We start from the raw sequence: 16,988 nt of genomic DNA on the forward strand, positions 1-16,988 counted from the left end.
TGTTTTTAGCCCAACTTTTGTTTTGTTTCTTTTAACTAAAAGCCAGTACTTTTCTTCTTTGTTTATATTTACTGGTAGATGGCCAAAATATTAGGGATGATTTAAGACTGGAGTGAGAACTTTTTACTCATTTAGGCAAGGACTCTCTGATATTCTGGCAAGCTAATTTGGCACTGAACAGATTTTTTATGGCAAATGGGGTAGCAACAATGTGCCACAAGGCTACTTAAAAAGGGCAACTCGTGTTAAACAATTAGAACCCTTCCTATCAAAGATACTGGTGAACATGAAAAGCGGCACCAGAAATTGTACATGGTCAGCCATGGAACCAAATCTGCTAAATATGTAATATTTCTGTTTATATTATAATTTATAGGTGATGAATGCAGTCATAAAAAGTGCCCCATAAGGCTAGGCAGATAAATGGATCAGAGTCCATACATGACCCTTTCCCTTCTTTCTGTTTACATTAAACAAGGTAAGTCACTTGTTTGGCTTTTATTGCTCACCATATGCCCATATAGCATTTGAAAGTCTGGTATTTTGAGAGCATTATTTAGTAGGAACTATTTGTAGCAATCAGGTTTCAGATCTGAGAGAGGTGGTAGGGTGAATGAATGAATAAACTGCAAGGCAAAGCAAACTTGCTTTTTTGCATTAAGGTTAAAAAGTAACAGTCGATGTTTATCCAGCCATAGAAGTAACGGACAGATTAAAAGCAGATTGTGGATAGTTACATTTAACTATGAGCACATAAAACATTTTGATGGAAATTGAATAAAATAGAAATATAAAGGCAAGTTTCCCCAATTCTGAGAGTTGTAGATAATATTAAGTCAAGTGGTCTTCCATACTCTGTTGAGAACCTTCACAACTTCTTCATAGATGACAAATACAATGGCAACATCTAAACATACTCTACCCAAGCGTGGGACGGTGCCTTTGTAAAACCTGTGGACAGAGACAATAGGAGATTGCTCAACACGATGTACACATTAAGAATAATCTGTGCTAATAATAAGCAATTACACAAATATGAGATCATCTTAATGAAGAAAGAAAAAACATTATTAAAGGTTTAGTCCAGACCCAGATTATCTAGAGCCCACATGGGGCTGAAGCGCCGAGTTCCAATTTCAAGGCCGCTACTCATATTTGAGCCACAGAGATGAAATCGGCAAGCAGGAAGTTACACAGAAAGTTAACAGGAAGTAGTATGTCCCACTTACGCTAGAGGCCCCTCATTGCGGAATATCTGGCACGCACAGTCCAAAGTGCTCTTGTATTTATGTGCCTCCAGTCCCTGATAAATTAAAGAAAGAAAAAAAAAGCATTAAGAACAATAGTGATATCACAGTATTAACATGTTAAAATGTCAAACCATGGACAGAATTAAATTACTGAAGAAAGGTTGTCTGGTTTCTACTACAGGTTACAACTTTTTTTTTTATCTCCACAAATGAAAGCCAAATCAAGAAATTTAGTAGATATTCCAGTAAAAATCCCAAGGTTATTCTAGGAGTTTCACTTTAAAGCTCAGTAACGTAATAGTAACTTAATAACAGATATGCCTGATGAGTTGGCGTCAGCCTCATTGCGTACCTTTTTATATGAGACGAATGATGGTATTATAAATAGCGTAAAAATAAGTAAACGCAGCAAAACTCAGACACACAATATCAGCGTGGTTATGCAAGAATCGTACATATAAGTAAATAAGTATAATATACGAGTATACTGACAGATGTGTTGTGAGAAACAGAATTTCAAAGCCACAATAGTTACCTGCATTCTGGTTTTGATGACATCTAAAGGTGTATTTCCAAACACACTAGCTGCTCCAGCTGTGGCACCAAAGGCTCCGGTGATAAATGGATTGATTTCTCGGTTTGGATTGTCGCCTGAATAGACAAGGTCTTAAATCAGTATACAAAACCAGCTAGAGTCCTAGAATTAAGTTTTTTCTTGCTACTTCCATTATACATACAACCCTAGAGTAAAATTACATTATGCGTCCCCTAGAGGAAAATGACTGCGGTCACAAAAATGTGAAAACATGTAGGTATGATTATTTTACTTCTTTAGTAAATATTTAGAAGGAGTCATAAAGTAACTTAAAAAGAGGAAGGGAAACAAAACAGGGTTGGGTACGCACTTTCAGTCTAATAAAAAAAAAATTCTTGTTAACAGCTACAGCCTTAAGGGTAAATGTTAATAAGGAAGAGGCATGTTAACACTAAATAAAAACATTTTTTCAATTAAATTACATGCTGCACAAGGAAATGGCATCAGAATATTACATAGCACTAGTTATATTTAGGTTATGAGGAATTGTTTCAACACACAATAGTACAGTAAGTAATGCATCTTATTTCTGGGGGTTTCCTTTTAACCTGGGGATCTTTAAAAAAAAAAAAAATCACGCAGGGCAACAATTTTCATGCAACCCTTCAATCTATAGATCCCATAAGTGTCTCCAGTGAAAAGGGGTTTGATCCCCAATAGATCTAGATATAACTCTAATCCCTTTAAGACTCACCTAAATACCAGTTACGCAAAGAGGTCATGACAAAAAAACGGATAGCTTGGTTGGAGCCTTGTTTCAGGATAGTAGCCGCCAGTCCTTGGTATGTGCCACGCAGGCCTGCGGGGAAGCAAAGACAAATCAATATTACAAAGAAGTCCGTAACAAGCACATTGAGGGCTATACATAAAAAGTGATTGAACAAAGTTTTTGTGGGGGTTTTTGTTGCCATAGCAACTTTTGGAATAGTCTGAACAGCCATCAAGAGCCAGCATGCAGATACACTGCTCATCCTAGTCCTCAAACAGTATTTTTTGTTGATAAAGAATTTATAATGATCATTGCATGAATTGCACAGCCCTCTTTAGGCTACTAGCTCTGTAATGTACCTGTAATGTAAAGAAAATTCAGTACAGCGCCATAGAAATGGTACTTACATTACAGGGGGGATACACACATATGAAATGGCCTATATAGTGTGCTAACAGAAATTCAAGCAAATCAATAGACCAAGAAAGAAAACAGTGTCTGAATTGTCTCATTAAACAAGTGGACCAACACAGGCAAACATCTCTGCCCGAAAGAGCTGAATTAGTTCTGCTGATGCATATTTAATCTGCAGGTAAATTCTATATTACATCCTCACCTTGTTCTCGAATGATCTCCCGCACACCATGATAGAATCCACGATATCTTGGTGTTGATGAGGCTTGGTCATGGATAAATTTGACCTACACACAACAGAGGGGGGTATGAATAACACATAAGAATTAGTTCCATAATTCCATATATATGGTTGCAAGAGCAGATGTATATAGAAACACAATTAGAAATCATTGGTAATATCTATCATTATATATTATTCGCTTGCTGCGCATAAAGTGAAGGGATGAACACACAGAAAAACACCCACCTTGATGGTTTCCATTGGGCAGACGATCAAGATGGCTTCTGCAACACCTGCTCCCAAGCCACACAGAAGACTAGACTTGCTATCCAGTTTCCCGTTGGCTGACCTTGCAAAATTACTGAGGAACTCAAACATTCCAAACCTGAAAAGACCAGATTAACATATTTAATGATACCACTTTATATACTGTAAAGGTATTGCATATGTTTTCATTAAACCCTGCTAGTCTTTACATATGCACATATAGTCTTGGGTAAGAATTCCCCACAAATCAAGAAGAAAGAGACATATGGTTACCTGACTGCCGATTTGGGAATGGAACCATAGAGTAAGGAGCTCAGCCCTCGATACAAGCCTCTGACACCGTGATCCTGCACAGTTAACTTGACGCAATGTCCTATGGTGGGGAGACAAGCCATCAGATCAGAGGCGTTATGTATACGAAGAACTTCCCCACTGCTGATTTTTATTGAGTAGTGTGGAACTAACTCTCTGATTACATCATTAAACTGCAACAAAGACGACCAGTATGTCATCGGAACTCTGGTAAGGAAATGCTCAGCACGTCGCAGATTACATTTAAAATTAGAACCCTGACAATCCCTGGCCCAAAATTTACAGAGATCCAGCGGTCTATCAGCTTATGTTATACATTCTGGAGAGTAAAGGATGTCAGAGCTTTCCAATATGTAGACAAGTAGCTGGCTGGCTATCCTGCCGATGGTCAGAAAATGTTCCCAATGGTAACACAATTAATACCTGCAATTTGGAATTAAGGAATTATGTACCCACTCCATACATTCAAGTGATTTAAAAAAAAAAAAACATTTTTTTCACGCGCTTATTTCATTTTATTAATTAAATGGACAATTGGGGAAAGTGAAATATGCTTGCTCTTGTTTACCAATGTGTTTCCTTGTTAAACATTACACCATATATTATGTCGTCCTCTTACCTATTCCCCGATACCGTGGTGGGTTGGCTCGTTCGTCTAGCTGGAGTTGGGTTTTGACATATTCTGTAGGGAATGTGATGCAGATCTCAATACCTCCAGCAATTCCACCTGTATGACACAAAACATATCAAAAATGAAAAAGTGCACCAGACATTCAGTCACCAAGATACAATCAACATGTGTGATTCTTTATTGTAACACTATGTTTGGAAAAAGAAATATATATATATTTTTTTTTATTTTTTTTTTTTGATCCATTATGGAAATACTTTTTTTCTGATCTGTTGAGATTCTTCTTTTAGTTATAAAAAAAATCCTCATCTGACAATGTCGTCCTTTAACTATTTCTTCATTTTAAACACTATAATATCTGTAGAAGATTAAAAAACTTATTTAGATTTCAATTTGAGAGGAAAATGTAAATATTTAAATTAATCAATATTCATTGCAATCAATTAGACAATGATAGTGGAACATTAGCTAGGAGTTCATTTAAAAAACAAATCTAAATAAATAAATGTTGACCTAATTGACAAAATTGATCCAGCCCTACAAAAAGCAAGCTCTTGTGGAAATACATTTAACATCAGATTTTTTTCATCAGATTAAAAAAATGTACTTTAAAACTGCATGAGACTGCTTGTTATTTTGGCATATTTAATCTTTTGATGTGGTTTTTGTACATTGCAGAATTAAATTAATGTGACCACTATGCCCATTGTAATTATTTGCTGTTTCTGTCTTATTCTCCTGATATATTCTGCTATTTTGTAAGCAATGTGTTAATATTTGTTCATAAGCAGTGGTATTCATTGATCTTTCTTAAGGGGTGGATCGATCACATCTCCACATTGCGTTTTTTGCTTTACTGCTCTAAACTCCGCAATATACAATGGATGTTGTTTGACTTCTCAATTGATACTCACTAAAAATGTATCTCTGTAAGTAGTGAATCCCACTCAATTGTATTTTACAGTAAGGACAATAAACATGTGGAATTCACTACCTCCATAGGGCACACAATCAAATTCAATAGATGCCTTCAAATAGAGACTGGATGACTTTTTAGCAAAGAATAATATACAGACATTATGGGCATCTCTGGGAACTTTCAGGAATGGCTCATCCAGAGACACATTCTTAGTATTCCCCTTCATATTCATGCAAACAGGTTTTTCAGCCCATATAATCTGTCCACTTTTCCTGATGTAAAGACCTTAATCAGCCCTTGGACTTGTCCTAGATTCGAGATTATGTCTATCTAATGCATGTTTACACTCAACAACTTCTACTGGGGGTCTGTTCCACTTACCTACCACCCTCTCAGTAGAGTATTCAAATCTTATATATAAGTGTATTAATTCCCAATATGGTTGTAAATGAAATTAACACTTTTTGTTATGTTATCTGATAAATGTTTGTTGTACATTGTAGTATGGCTGATTTGGCTGACGTCTAAGCCACTCAATTAAGAAGATAGATAACATACTAGATAAATAACATCAAAATACAATCCTTCTTTTTTTACACCCCCCTTTTTGGAGCATTTGTGTGTTTTTGCTTATTTTATAGAAACAAAACAAAAAACACATATTTACTTAACAACAAAAATTTTAGATCATACAAACATACATACATTTACCTATTTTTTTATTCTGGCTCCAAACGCCCTATTACGTATAAAAGTTAAGGGGGCTGGAAGAATTTATTGATTTTCATCAATCAAAGTAATGCACTGTCAAGGACAAACGGAAAATCACTAAATCTTGCTAGCTGGCATGATGTTTTTGTCTTACTAGACGTACACAAAGTCTTGGACCTGGGAGCCGCAATAAAACCGCAGTCTCTGGTATTAGCAATAAAATGCCTCCTGCTTTAGCATTATAAAGACATGTTCTTTAACATCACAAAGACTGCAACACTTTAACATCTTAATACAAACGGTGTGATAAGAAGACTGGATAAATTAATTGGATTACACTGAAGGCAACAATTTTGAATAAATGGATTTTAGGCACAAAGTAAACATTATGGGGCAGCCTTAGGAGTACAATAAAATAACATTCGCATCTAAACACACTGGCTCTGGATTGCTCAAGATACACAATTATCCTAATTCTGTGTTTGTTTCACATTTTCCTATCTATCAGGGAAGGAAGCAACATTCCTCTTGATTCTGCACACAAAAATAAAAAAGTAGAAGGAACCCACATGTTTTTGTTTCCCAATAGCTGCTCCTGACTCCTACTTTGGTATAGCTGTGTCCGAGGTCATGCGCCTACCTAGATCTAGAGGAGCTGGCACGGGTTTGAGACAGACACAAGCCCAATGCTTGGAGGGCTCATGAAGAAAGGAAGGGTGCAAGTGAGAGCCGAGCTGGCTCGCACACCCCGTGCTTAGTACCTGGGTCTTTGGGGTGTCCGTGTAAAGGCTTGCTACATACTACCCTATGTCGTGGAAGAGTCAGGTTGGCCTCACGCACAGCTCAACAATCTAGACTACTAGAGAGGAAAACATGCTGCATCCCTGAAAAAGATGGGACCAAGCAAAAGCGCCGAGAGCTTCAGAGATGTAGGTAGGGGAACCGCTATGAAGAGCTTTGCGAGCGAGAGTCAGGATTTTAAAACCGAATCCTGAAGCGCACAGGAAACCAGTGAAAATACTGACGTAGGGGCGAGGTAACAGAGGAGCGATGGGTGAGGAAGATAAGTCTGGCAGCAGCATTCATGATGGCTTGTAAGGGGATAAGACGGTATGAGGGAGATCGGCAAAGACAGAATTCAAGATGGGAGATAATGAGGGCATGAACAAGATGCATGCGGTCATTATCTGACACAGGCTCAATGTGAAGAGTGAATTAGAGGTCAGAGTCAAGGGTAAAACTAAGGCAGTGAGTATGTGGAGACGGGGTTGCATCACTGAAGGAATGTTATAATTGGATGGAGGGAAGATAAGTTGTTCTGTTTTGGAGAGACTGAGTTTTCGTTACTGTGCAGACATCATCAAGTTAAAAACAGAAAAAAAAGCCACTTAGTCACTCATTATTATTTATTGTCTTATATAGCGGCATCAAATTCTGTAGCGCTGTACAATGGGATCATAAAATGGGAGGACACATAAAGTAAGAACAGAAGTAGCCTTTCAACGGTGAACTGAAGAAGAGAGAAAGAGTTACTGGAAAGGTAGACGCCGAAGTAGCAATCAGAAAGGCAAGATGTGAACAGCAAAGTATTACATAAATCAAGGTTGTGAAGGGCTTGAAGGTGGTCCACAGTGTCAAAGTGGTAGATAGGTTCAGGCAGGGCTGGCCCAAGACATTGTTCTGCCTGGGGCGAAGTGTGAAATGCTGCCCCCCCCCCCATTCACTCTGAGTAAGTGATGACGTGATGCCTGATGTCACCGCACTCTCTGGGAAACTCACACCCATGCTGCCACGCGAGAGGAGAAGACACTCTGCGCAGCATACATTAGGTCCACAGACCGCAGACAAGCTAACAATAGCTTGCTGCAGGGACCAAAAGCATTCCTTGGGGCGGCAAAGTGCCGCCTCTTCAAAAGTGCCGTCTGGGGCAATTGCCCCACTCTGCTACATAGCAGGGTCGGCCCTGGGTTCAGGATTAGCAAAGAGTAGTGGCCCTTGGATTTAGAAATCAGTTAATCATTGGTCACCTTAGCTAGAGCTGTCTCAGTAGGCTGTCAAGAGGATAATAAACACGGAAGAGCATCAAATGAAGAGTTGGAATGGAGAAACTTGGTTTGGTCAGTTACATTAAAGTCATTCAAAAGCTTGGACGAGAAGAAGTAGAAAGATGAAGTGGAAGTTTGGTGGGGTAGAGGAAAAGGATTTTTTAAGATGTGAGTTATGGTGGCATGCTTGAAGGATGGGAAGAATCCAGAGGAGAGGGAGAAATTGAAGATGAGAGTTAGTGTAGGAAAAAGAGGGGACTAGAGACCGGGTAAAATGAGAGGATAAAGAAACAAGGGGATAGGTGGATGGGTAACTGGCTTTCTATAGAGAAGGAATAAGCATTCCGGGTATGTAAAGGAGCAGCGTGAAAGGGAGGGAGACTATGCAGATGTTACACATCTAACAATCTAAATTGTATAGTACAGGGGTAGGCAATCTTCAGCTCTCCTGATGTTGTGGACTACATCTCCCATAAAGCTCTTACAGTCATAATGCTGCCAAAGCATCAAGGGAAATGTAGTTCACAACATCTGGAGAGCCAAAGACTGCCTACCCCTGGTATAGTATGTTACAAAGCCAGGCCCAGTAAGGCTAGTGGAAGGCACAGTCGTGATGAGCAAAAAAGGGAATTGAAGGTGCCAAAGAGGCGTTTAGGCTTATGAGACAATGAGAACATAAGGGTGTATACGGCATCACCACACAAAGTAGTGATAATCCCTGGACCAGACAGGCAGACTAGATAGACTGAATGGTTCTTATCTGCCATCAGATTCTATTTGTACGACCAGTCGCTGAAGCTCAGTACTGTGGGGCGTTTCAAAGTCAAACCCTGCCGGGTCAAACAAACAAGTCAACAGGGGGCTCTTCGAAACTGAAAAACGCATCTTTCATACCTCGAACAAACTGCAGAACAGCATGTTTCTTTAAACTCATTTCTTTTAACTTATTGTGCAGAATGAAGTTCTAAAGACATATTATATATAGATAAGTGATTCCAGTGCTCCTATACCAGGCACAACACGGATATATTAGTAGGTAATAAATGTTATTAGGCCAACACAGAAGAAGATGTAGAGTCTCATAAGCTCTTGGATCTAAAGTCCCAAAATACTGTGTGATTTTACATCTTCCATATTGGAGTCATAAAATGTTTCAACAAACATAAGTATACTTATCCCTGAGGAATAGGTGTTCCTGGCGGCTCATATTGTTATTTCCCATTTTATAGATAGATATACACAGGCAGAGAAAGATTGATAAATAGATAGATATACACAGGCAGAGATAGATAGATAGATAGATAGATAGATAGATAGATAGATAGATAGATAGATAGATAGATAGATAGATAGATACAGGCAGAGATAGATAGATAGATAGATAGATAGATAGATGATAGATAGATAGATAGATACAGGCAGAGATAGATGAATTTTGTTGTGTCTAGTTACAACTCACCTGCCAGAATGGCTTTCCCCGGGTGTGTGATCTTTGACCGCCCTCCCGGTGCAGCAGCTGCCAGGGATCGTGTAGCTCCTCGGGTGTCCCCATGGCCGCCCTGCCTTGATGCCCGGCATGGACCTTCTGTGATGGTAAAGGGCTCCAAGAGTGAAGACATCGTACTGCCACCCAGATGAAAGTGCAGGCGTGAAGGCACCAACCCCGGGGCAAATATACAGTTCTTAGGAAACCACGCCCTCTTCATTCATATTCAAAGCCATTCTTTCGCATCCTCCGAGCCGCTACTCATCCTGACACGCCTCTCCTCTCCAGTTCATGAATACTTAACTAGGAGAATAGTCATTCATTAGCCACGCCTTCTTTCTTTCCTTTGATCAACACTAGACGCACTAATGTAAAGGGGCGGAGTCGTTTCATTGGTCCATGCAGGCACTGCGTTATAAGACCTGCTCTACTACAGACCGCAGCTACCCCCACTACAGGATCGACTGTTGTGATTGGGTGTGAAAGAGTGTAAGGTGATTTTCTGATTGGTCGCAATAAGATAAGGCGAGACGGGCGGGGTGAGAGGCATTGCGTGATTGGCAGGGGCGTCTCAAGCGTCACCTCACGTCTCCGAGTTGGCTATCGCCTCATGGTCATCGAAGCGTGGGGATTTATTAGCATATTCGTTATAGTATGTCCGCTTCTCCTTATCAATCTCCCAGGCGGCAAGACATGGTTTATCTTGTGCTGTCTGCAGATATGAAACCAGGTGTCAGACTGCCAGGATAATGCATGACTTTGATGCTTCAATGCTGCATTTTCCTGTTCTTTTGAAAAGAAGCCCAAATGTCTCAATGTATCTTCCCGCGCTGTGTGTATCAGTCCATGAGTTCCTTAACGAACAGGATTTATAGACTTTATGCAGAAAGAAGTATTGCTGACATGTAAATTTATCCCACATTCTAAAATTAACCCTCAATAGGGCTTCAGAATCTGCTGGTGCTCTATAAATACAATGTAATAATAATAATAGAGGCTAATTGCTAGTCAAGGGCTGACCTCATATCATAAAAATGAACCCAACTGTACCCCTGTATTTATATTCAGCACTGCCCTCGGCCTAACCCTAGCAGCCACTCAGCACGACCCTCCATAGTGTTAAAGGGGCGGCTGGCTCCCTGTTATGCGCAAGAAGGGCTGTTGCCACCCTAGGTCTACGCAGGAGTACATCTCTGGCCTTGGCTATGCCATAGGTTCCACACCTGGATGTGCAAGCATAGACAAAGCGGGTGTAGTGGGTATGACATCACACATTGACTACTAATGTGTCAGGGGTAATGCATAATCGCAACATTCTGTCTCAAAAGTCTTGGGCATTTAACATAATATCCCGTCAAATTGAGGTTTGTCCCGGGATAAAAACACTGCCTATGCTCAGTGCATTACACTGTGCACAGGCAGCATTACGTTTTAACGGTGTTTGTCTAAGACACACACAGCCTAAACGCTTGTAAAGGAGATCCAAACTACCCAGTATCTGTACCGGGTAGCCTAGAGCTCAATGCTGCAGCATCAGTGTGTGGCCCCGCCCCCTTTGTCCGGGATCCAGGAAGAAAATGTTGATGGGTAGAGAGCCAGACCATCTTTGCTTTCTATACAACTATGTCTTGATGAGTTCATTTTATTTTCAATTTGTATGCCGGCAATTTCATCCAATTGTAATATTGTTACGTTGTAATAGCGTTGATGTCTCTTCATATACTGGGATGTTATAAGTTCCAACTTAGTTCTTGAGGAGTCGGAACCTCAGGGTGCCCAGACGTACGCTGAATTTCTTGCCCTGCCTCCAACCTCTGCTGGTTGGTAGCTCTTCAGTAGACACAAAAGGTGGTTATCTGTTTCAGACGGACCATTTAATAAACTTACATAAACAAACAATGGCCTTGGGACCCAATGGGACAACCTGCGCATTCATGTAAACAACGAGATTATACTTTTAGCGAAAAGAGATCTATCACTATGTGCTAATCTAATAATGTTAAATAAAGAATACAAACAGAAGATTTAAGCTCATCTAGGTCAACATTTTTAACAGTGGAAAGCAGTAAATAGAAAGTAAAGCCTGTTACAAAGTGGTTGATCTGTTGATTGTTAAATAAAAAAAACTCATTAACTGTTTGTAACATTATTTAAGATGTGGGAATGTAGGGAGTGTCTTCACACTGCTGGCAGCCAGCATGACCGGTAAATCCACAGCACCAAAACATCAGAGCTTGATAGCGACTCCAAAGAGGCTGCTAGAAATCCCCTGTGAATTTGGGCTAATTGTTGACATTTTGTGTAAAGTCATTGTAGGAGAGATGTAGCAAGGGTTGCTTTCTTTTTAGCCTTTGCAGGAGAAATTGACAGCACTTAAGAATCACGTGATCTGTCTATTCTGCCAATATTTTTCAGTTTTTCCCTTATATTTAGGATAGCTTTATGCCTACGCCACGGTTATTAAAATTGACTCACTGTATTAACCACTTTGCATCCATAGGACATGTCTAGAAGACTGAGGACTTAATATTCGTCCTTTGGTTTTTCTTACACTGGCAGGGATGCTTCCCAGCTAACAAAATATCAGGCTTTCGTTAGACATCCTGGCATCTCATCTATCACCTTTGGCGCCTAACTGATTTTTTTATTTGTTTTTCTGACATATTATTCATACAAAAAAAAGTGATATCAAAAGAGAGCTCTATTTGTCCTTCAAAACACAATATACAAATTGTGTGCACTTAATTTGTAAAATGTAAGTCGCGATTAAACAAAAATGGTTAAAGGGGTTTAACCATCCCACTTATCTACTACCTTTAGTAAAGTAAAACTTCCTTACATTACATGTAAGTAAGCCTTAGACCTAATTTTAGACTATTTCCCTCTTGTACTTTGATGAATACATTTTTATCAATTTATCACCCCTCTCACCGATATTTTGATCCTGCAAACCTTTCACTATTTTAGTAACCCTTCTCTGAACTTTCTCCAAAATATCATCATACGTCTGGAGATGGGCTCAGAGATATGCAAAGAGAGAAGCAAACATTGCCTGCCTGTCCATACTTCGATGCTAATCATAGCTGGTTTGGCAGATCTGTCCTGCTATTCTTTACTCTGAATATTTAATCAGCTAAAAACCACACAATCTACATGTCATACCTGTCTTTGCTTTACTGTCAGGTATCATTAACACCATTGATCCCGCAGGTCGTGCAGCCATGGACGCCCCCTTGACGCTGGAGGAGCTGCACTCTGCCGCCAAATCCTTCAGGAAGGGCAGGACACCGGGCAGTGATGGTCTCCCAGCCGAGTTTTACACAACGCTGTGGGACCTCATCGGCCCGGACCTCCTCGACCTGTACGAGGAGATGGTGGTGGAGGGCAGGATGCCACCCACGCTGAGAGAGGGAATGATCACGATCCTGTATAAGCGGAAGGGGGAGAGATGCGACCTGAAAAATTGGCGTCCCATCTCTCTCCTCAACGTGGACTACAAGATCCTCACCAAGGTGCTAGCCACCAGGTTGAAGAAAGTCATCGGGCAGATCGTCCACCCCGACCAGACCTGCGGCATCCCAGGGCGCCGGATCGCTGACAGCCTGGCCCTCATCAGGGACACGATCTACTACATCAAGGACTGCAACGTCCGTGCCGCTCTGGTCACCCTAGGCCAAGAGAAGGCATTTGATCGACTGTCTCATGGTTTTATGGGTCAGGTACTGCGGAGGTTTGGGCTGGGGGAGATGTTCTGCTCTTACGCTAACCTGATGTACCTTGATATCCGCAGCTCGGTGCTGGTGAACGGCTGGAAGACTGACCCCTTCCCTGTCCTCTCTGGGGTCAGACAAGGCTGCCCTCTCTCACCTCTTCTTTTTGTCTGTTGTATAGAGCTCATCGCCAAGTGCATCAGACAGAATCCAGAGATCAGAGGGATCACCGCGCCGGGCAGAGACAAGAAAGAGATAAAGTGCTCGCTCTACATGGACGACGTGACCATCTTCTGCGTGGATCGCCGGTCGGTGAGAGCACTCGTCCAGACGTGCGAGGACTTCAGCCAAGCTTCAGGCGCAAAGGTCAACTGCGGGAAGTCGGAGACCATGCTGTTCGGGCAGTGGGACCTGACTTCTGAGCCGATCCCGTCAAAACCGACTTCCTAAAGATCCAGGGAGTCTGGTTCGGCAGAGACGGCGCGGCCCTGAAAAGCTGGGAGGAGAGACTCAACAAGGTAAAGCAGAAATTTGAGAGACCTTACCATCGAAGGGAAAGTGCTGGTGCTGCGCAACGAGATTCTTCCTGTGCTGCAGTACGTGGCTCAGGCGTGGCCCCTGCTGGTCACCATCCACCGAGCCATCAACCGAGCGGTTTTCCACTTCATCTGGGGCTCCAAAATGGACAGAGTAAAGCGCGCAGTGATGTACAAGGAACCCGGCAAGTGAGGCAAAGGAGTGCCTGACATCCCTACCATGCCGAGGACCTTCTTTGTGTGCAACTGCGTGCGCAGGACTCTCAGAGACGTAGTGAAAGGCTCTGCTGGAAACTCCATGTCTCGCTTCTTCCTGCTGCCCCTGTGGAGGCAGCTCAAGTGGGAAAAGTGGGACAGCTCCGTCCCTTACAATTGGACCATGCCCTGGTTCTACTCGGACGTGGGCAAATTTGTAAGGGAGCACCAACTGGAGGGAGTTAAACCAGACTTGTGGTTACCCCGTGTGATACACAAGCTCAAAGACACTATCGAGAACATCCCAGGGCTCCCCGACGCCACAGCCAAGACTGTCTGGGCTAACGTGTCGTTGAGCAGGCTAACATTGCAGGCATAAAGACATTGCATGGATGGCCATTCAGGGAGGCCTCCCCCTAAGGACATTTATGCATGCCAGGGGGGTGTGCAGATATAGACACTGCCCACAGTGCATTGTGGAGGAGGAGACTTCCCTCCACTTGTTCTGGCAGTGCCCGTTTGCACAGGCCTTGTTCAGAGCCCTGGAGCTGGATCTCAAGGACTCTATCGAGAGAAAGTACCTGTCCTACCATTCGGTACTTTACGGACTTTTCCCAGGAACACACACGGAGAGCGCCATTGAGGATGCTTGGCGCCTCATGTGCTGCGTAAAGGACGCTCTATGGTTTGCCAGGAACCGCCTGGTGCTGAGGAGGGAGCAGGTCGCAGTCCGTGACTGCCGCAGGCTTATCCACAGCCTGCTGAGAGACTACTCTCTCAAGGACAGTCTAGAGGCTGAAGACTAGCCCCGTTCTCCTCGCCCCCCCCCATTTCCCCAGGTTATGTTCCACTAAAGTGCTAACCATATGTGCCACGTCTGGGAATGTAATTGTACACTGCTTCTACTGAGCTTTCCGTAAACTGAAGTCGTACTGTAACGTGTATTGCCCTGCGCTGCGTCGCAGTACTGCTTATCGTCTATCTGTACCAATATTACTGAGCTATGTATTCCTGCTAAAACAGGTTGATGTCTGTTTTATCATAATCAGTTTTGTATAATAAACTTAAATACAAAAAAAAACTGTCTTTGCTTTACATAACAGTTGTGTTCCCAGGAAAAACACGCATTTAATAAATAAAAATAATATGCATAAAAATGCACATTTGTAGTATGTATAAAAACACTTTTTTAATCATCATTATATATATAGAGAGAGAGAGAGAGCAAGAGATACTAGACCTTATTTGGACCTGAATGGTTGATTTGATACACTTACAATCTTTTTCTGTGGTTGTGCAAATTTAAATATTAGCCAAGTGGGAATATTTGTTGAGAAATAGTTGCATGAATAGTAACTTTATAATATATTTTTGTCTCATGCTAGTAGTGATTCTTTACTGTATACAGAGGATATTCTCACAACCTAAATGCTATGGAGGTTGGAATGCATCACTTAATTGCATCATGCAAGATACAGCGTGCAATGAAACCATGTACTATATATTATTATTAATGTTATTTTTATTGCTTTATAAAGCGCCATCATATTCCATAGCGCTGTACAATGGGTAGCCAGGACATAACAAGTAGTATATAACATAACAATTTGACTTACAGAAACAACAGGTGAGGAGGGTCCTGCTCAAAGAGCTTACAATATTGACACTGGCATCAGCACAACATCCTACCACATCTCGCAGCGGGGGCGGCTCTGGGTAGCAGGAGCCGAAAGTTCCCAGGTTTGGCAGCCACCGGTGGATATGCGCAGCTGCGCATGTGTCATTTAGCGGCTGCTAGTCTTAAAGAGCAAGGTTTGCATTTCATCCCAAGTCCGGCCCAGACAGGACCATACCCTCTAACATTGCAGGTGTCTAAACGCACCATTTGTCAGCTAGAAAAAAATTGCTTCATAATGAACAATTAAGTGATGAATCCCAAACAGCAACTCTTGGGAGGTATGCAATGATTACAACAGCAGGACAATACCATATTCAGGGCTTTTGTAAAGCGACTCACTACTATCCACTGGACCAACTGGTTTCAATGCCTAGGCGTAAACAGGTCTAGTACTGCAATCTGCATTGTAGGAGCCAAATCCCTGGGCCCAAAGAGCCTGGGCTCATATCCATAATGGCCCCTGCAATCTGCTACAAGGCTATCTGGATCTGGAGCCCTGCATGCCTTGGCCCCTATCCAGCAATCGGTAGCAGTGAGAGGATCATGGGGCAAGGACGTGGGAGGAGCAAGGGGCAAGGACGTGGGAGGAGCAAGGGGCAAGGAAGTGGGAGGAGCATGGGGTAGTGGGAAGAGGAGCCTGTGGCCCCAAGGTTTCTGATAAAGTCCCTGTTTGTGGCAGGGTACGAGAACTAATATCTTGGATATCAGTAGCCAGAGGCTAATATGATGTGGCTGCGGTCTGTGGAGGAAAGGTGTGTTTAAACTACCCATTATAATGTGTCATTATCTACATACACATAATCCTGTAAGTAAAATTTGTAACATTATGAGCTTGTCGTGGTCTGTTCCAGTCTTTCCCTTTTTAATATATGTAGGGTGAGAAGCGCTGGGTAAATTGCTGGCTATATAAATACAAGATAATAATATGTTGGTTTTTTTTTTTTTACAAGAACGTCTCTTTCATCACAATTATAATATGAATGTAAAAAATTAGCACTGATGTGTTGCTAATGTGAGAATTTAAAATGTAAAAAGGCTTAAATTGCATAACACGGCGCTGTTATCACCCAGACGTTACAGGGTGTGGTTCCATTTGCTTTTCTGTTTATACTTCTTAAAAGAACACAAGGATTATTTACTAACAAACAATGGAGACTCGGAGTGCACTCAGACGGCTATCACTAGGATGATAAGTAGACTCACAGCTTGCCTCCAACAGTCAGCACTCGGATCATGGTAATAGGAGATCTTTCTCCAGCCTTGCTCCACGAAGCTCCGCCCCCGTTGTCAAAGAGACGCGTCCGATG

General features: G+C 41.8%; 1 protein-coding gene across 1 annotated transcript; it reads right to left on the reverse strand.

The window, feature by feature from the left end:
* Positions 1-454: 454 nt before the first annotated feature.
* On the reverse strand, positions 455-9,745 carry LOC128474829 (tricarboxylate transport protein, mitochondrial-like). The gene is made up of 9 exons (XM_053457229.1): positions 9,536-9,745; positions 4,390-4,497; positions 3,732-3,831; positions 3,438-3,576; positions 3,171-3,255; positions 2,540-2,644; positions 1,786-1,901; positions 1,230-1,303; positions 455-951 (listed from the first exon to the last, which is right to left on the reverse strand). The coding sequence occupies exons 1-9, from the start codon at positions 9,693-9,695 to the stop codon at positions 837-839; spliced, it is 1,002 nt and encodes a 333-aa protein (XP_053313204.1). The 5' UTR covers positions 9,696-9,745; the 3' UTR covers positions 455-836.
* Between the last annotated feature and the right edge of the window lie 7,243 nt (positions 9,746-16,988).

The sequence above is a fragment of the Spea bombifrons genome, chromosome 2 (assembly GCF_027358695.1).
Source record: "Spea bombifrons isolate aSpeBom1 chromosome 2, aSpeBom1.2.pri, whole genome shotgun sequence".
NCBI lineage: Eukaryota > Metazoa > Chordata > Amphibia > Anura > Pelobatidae > Spea > Spea bombifrons.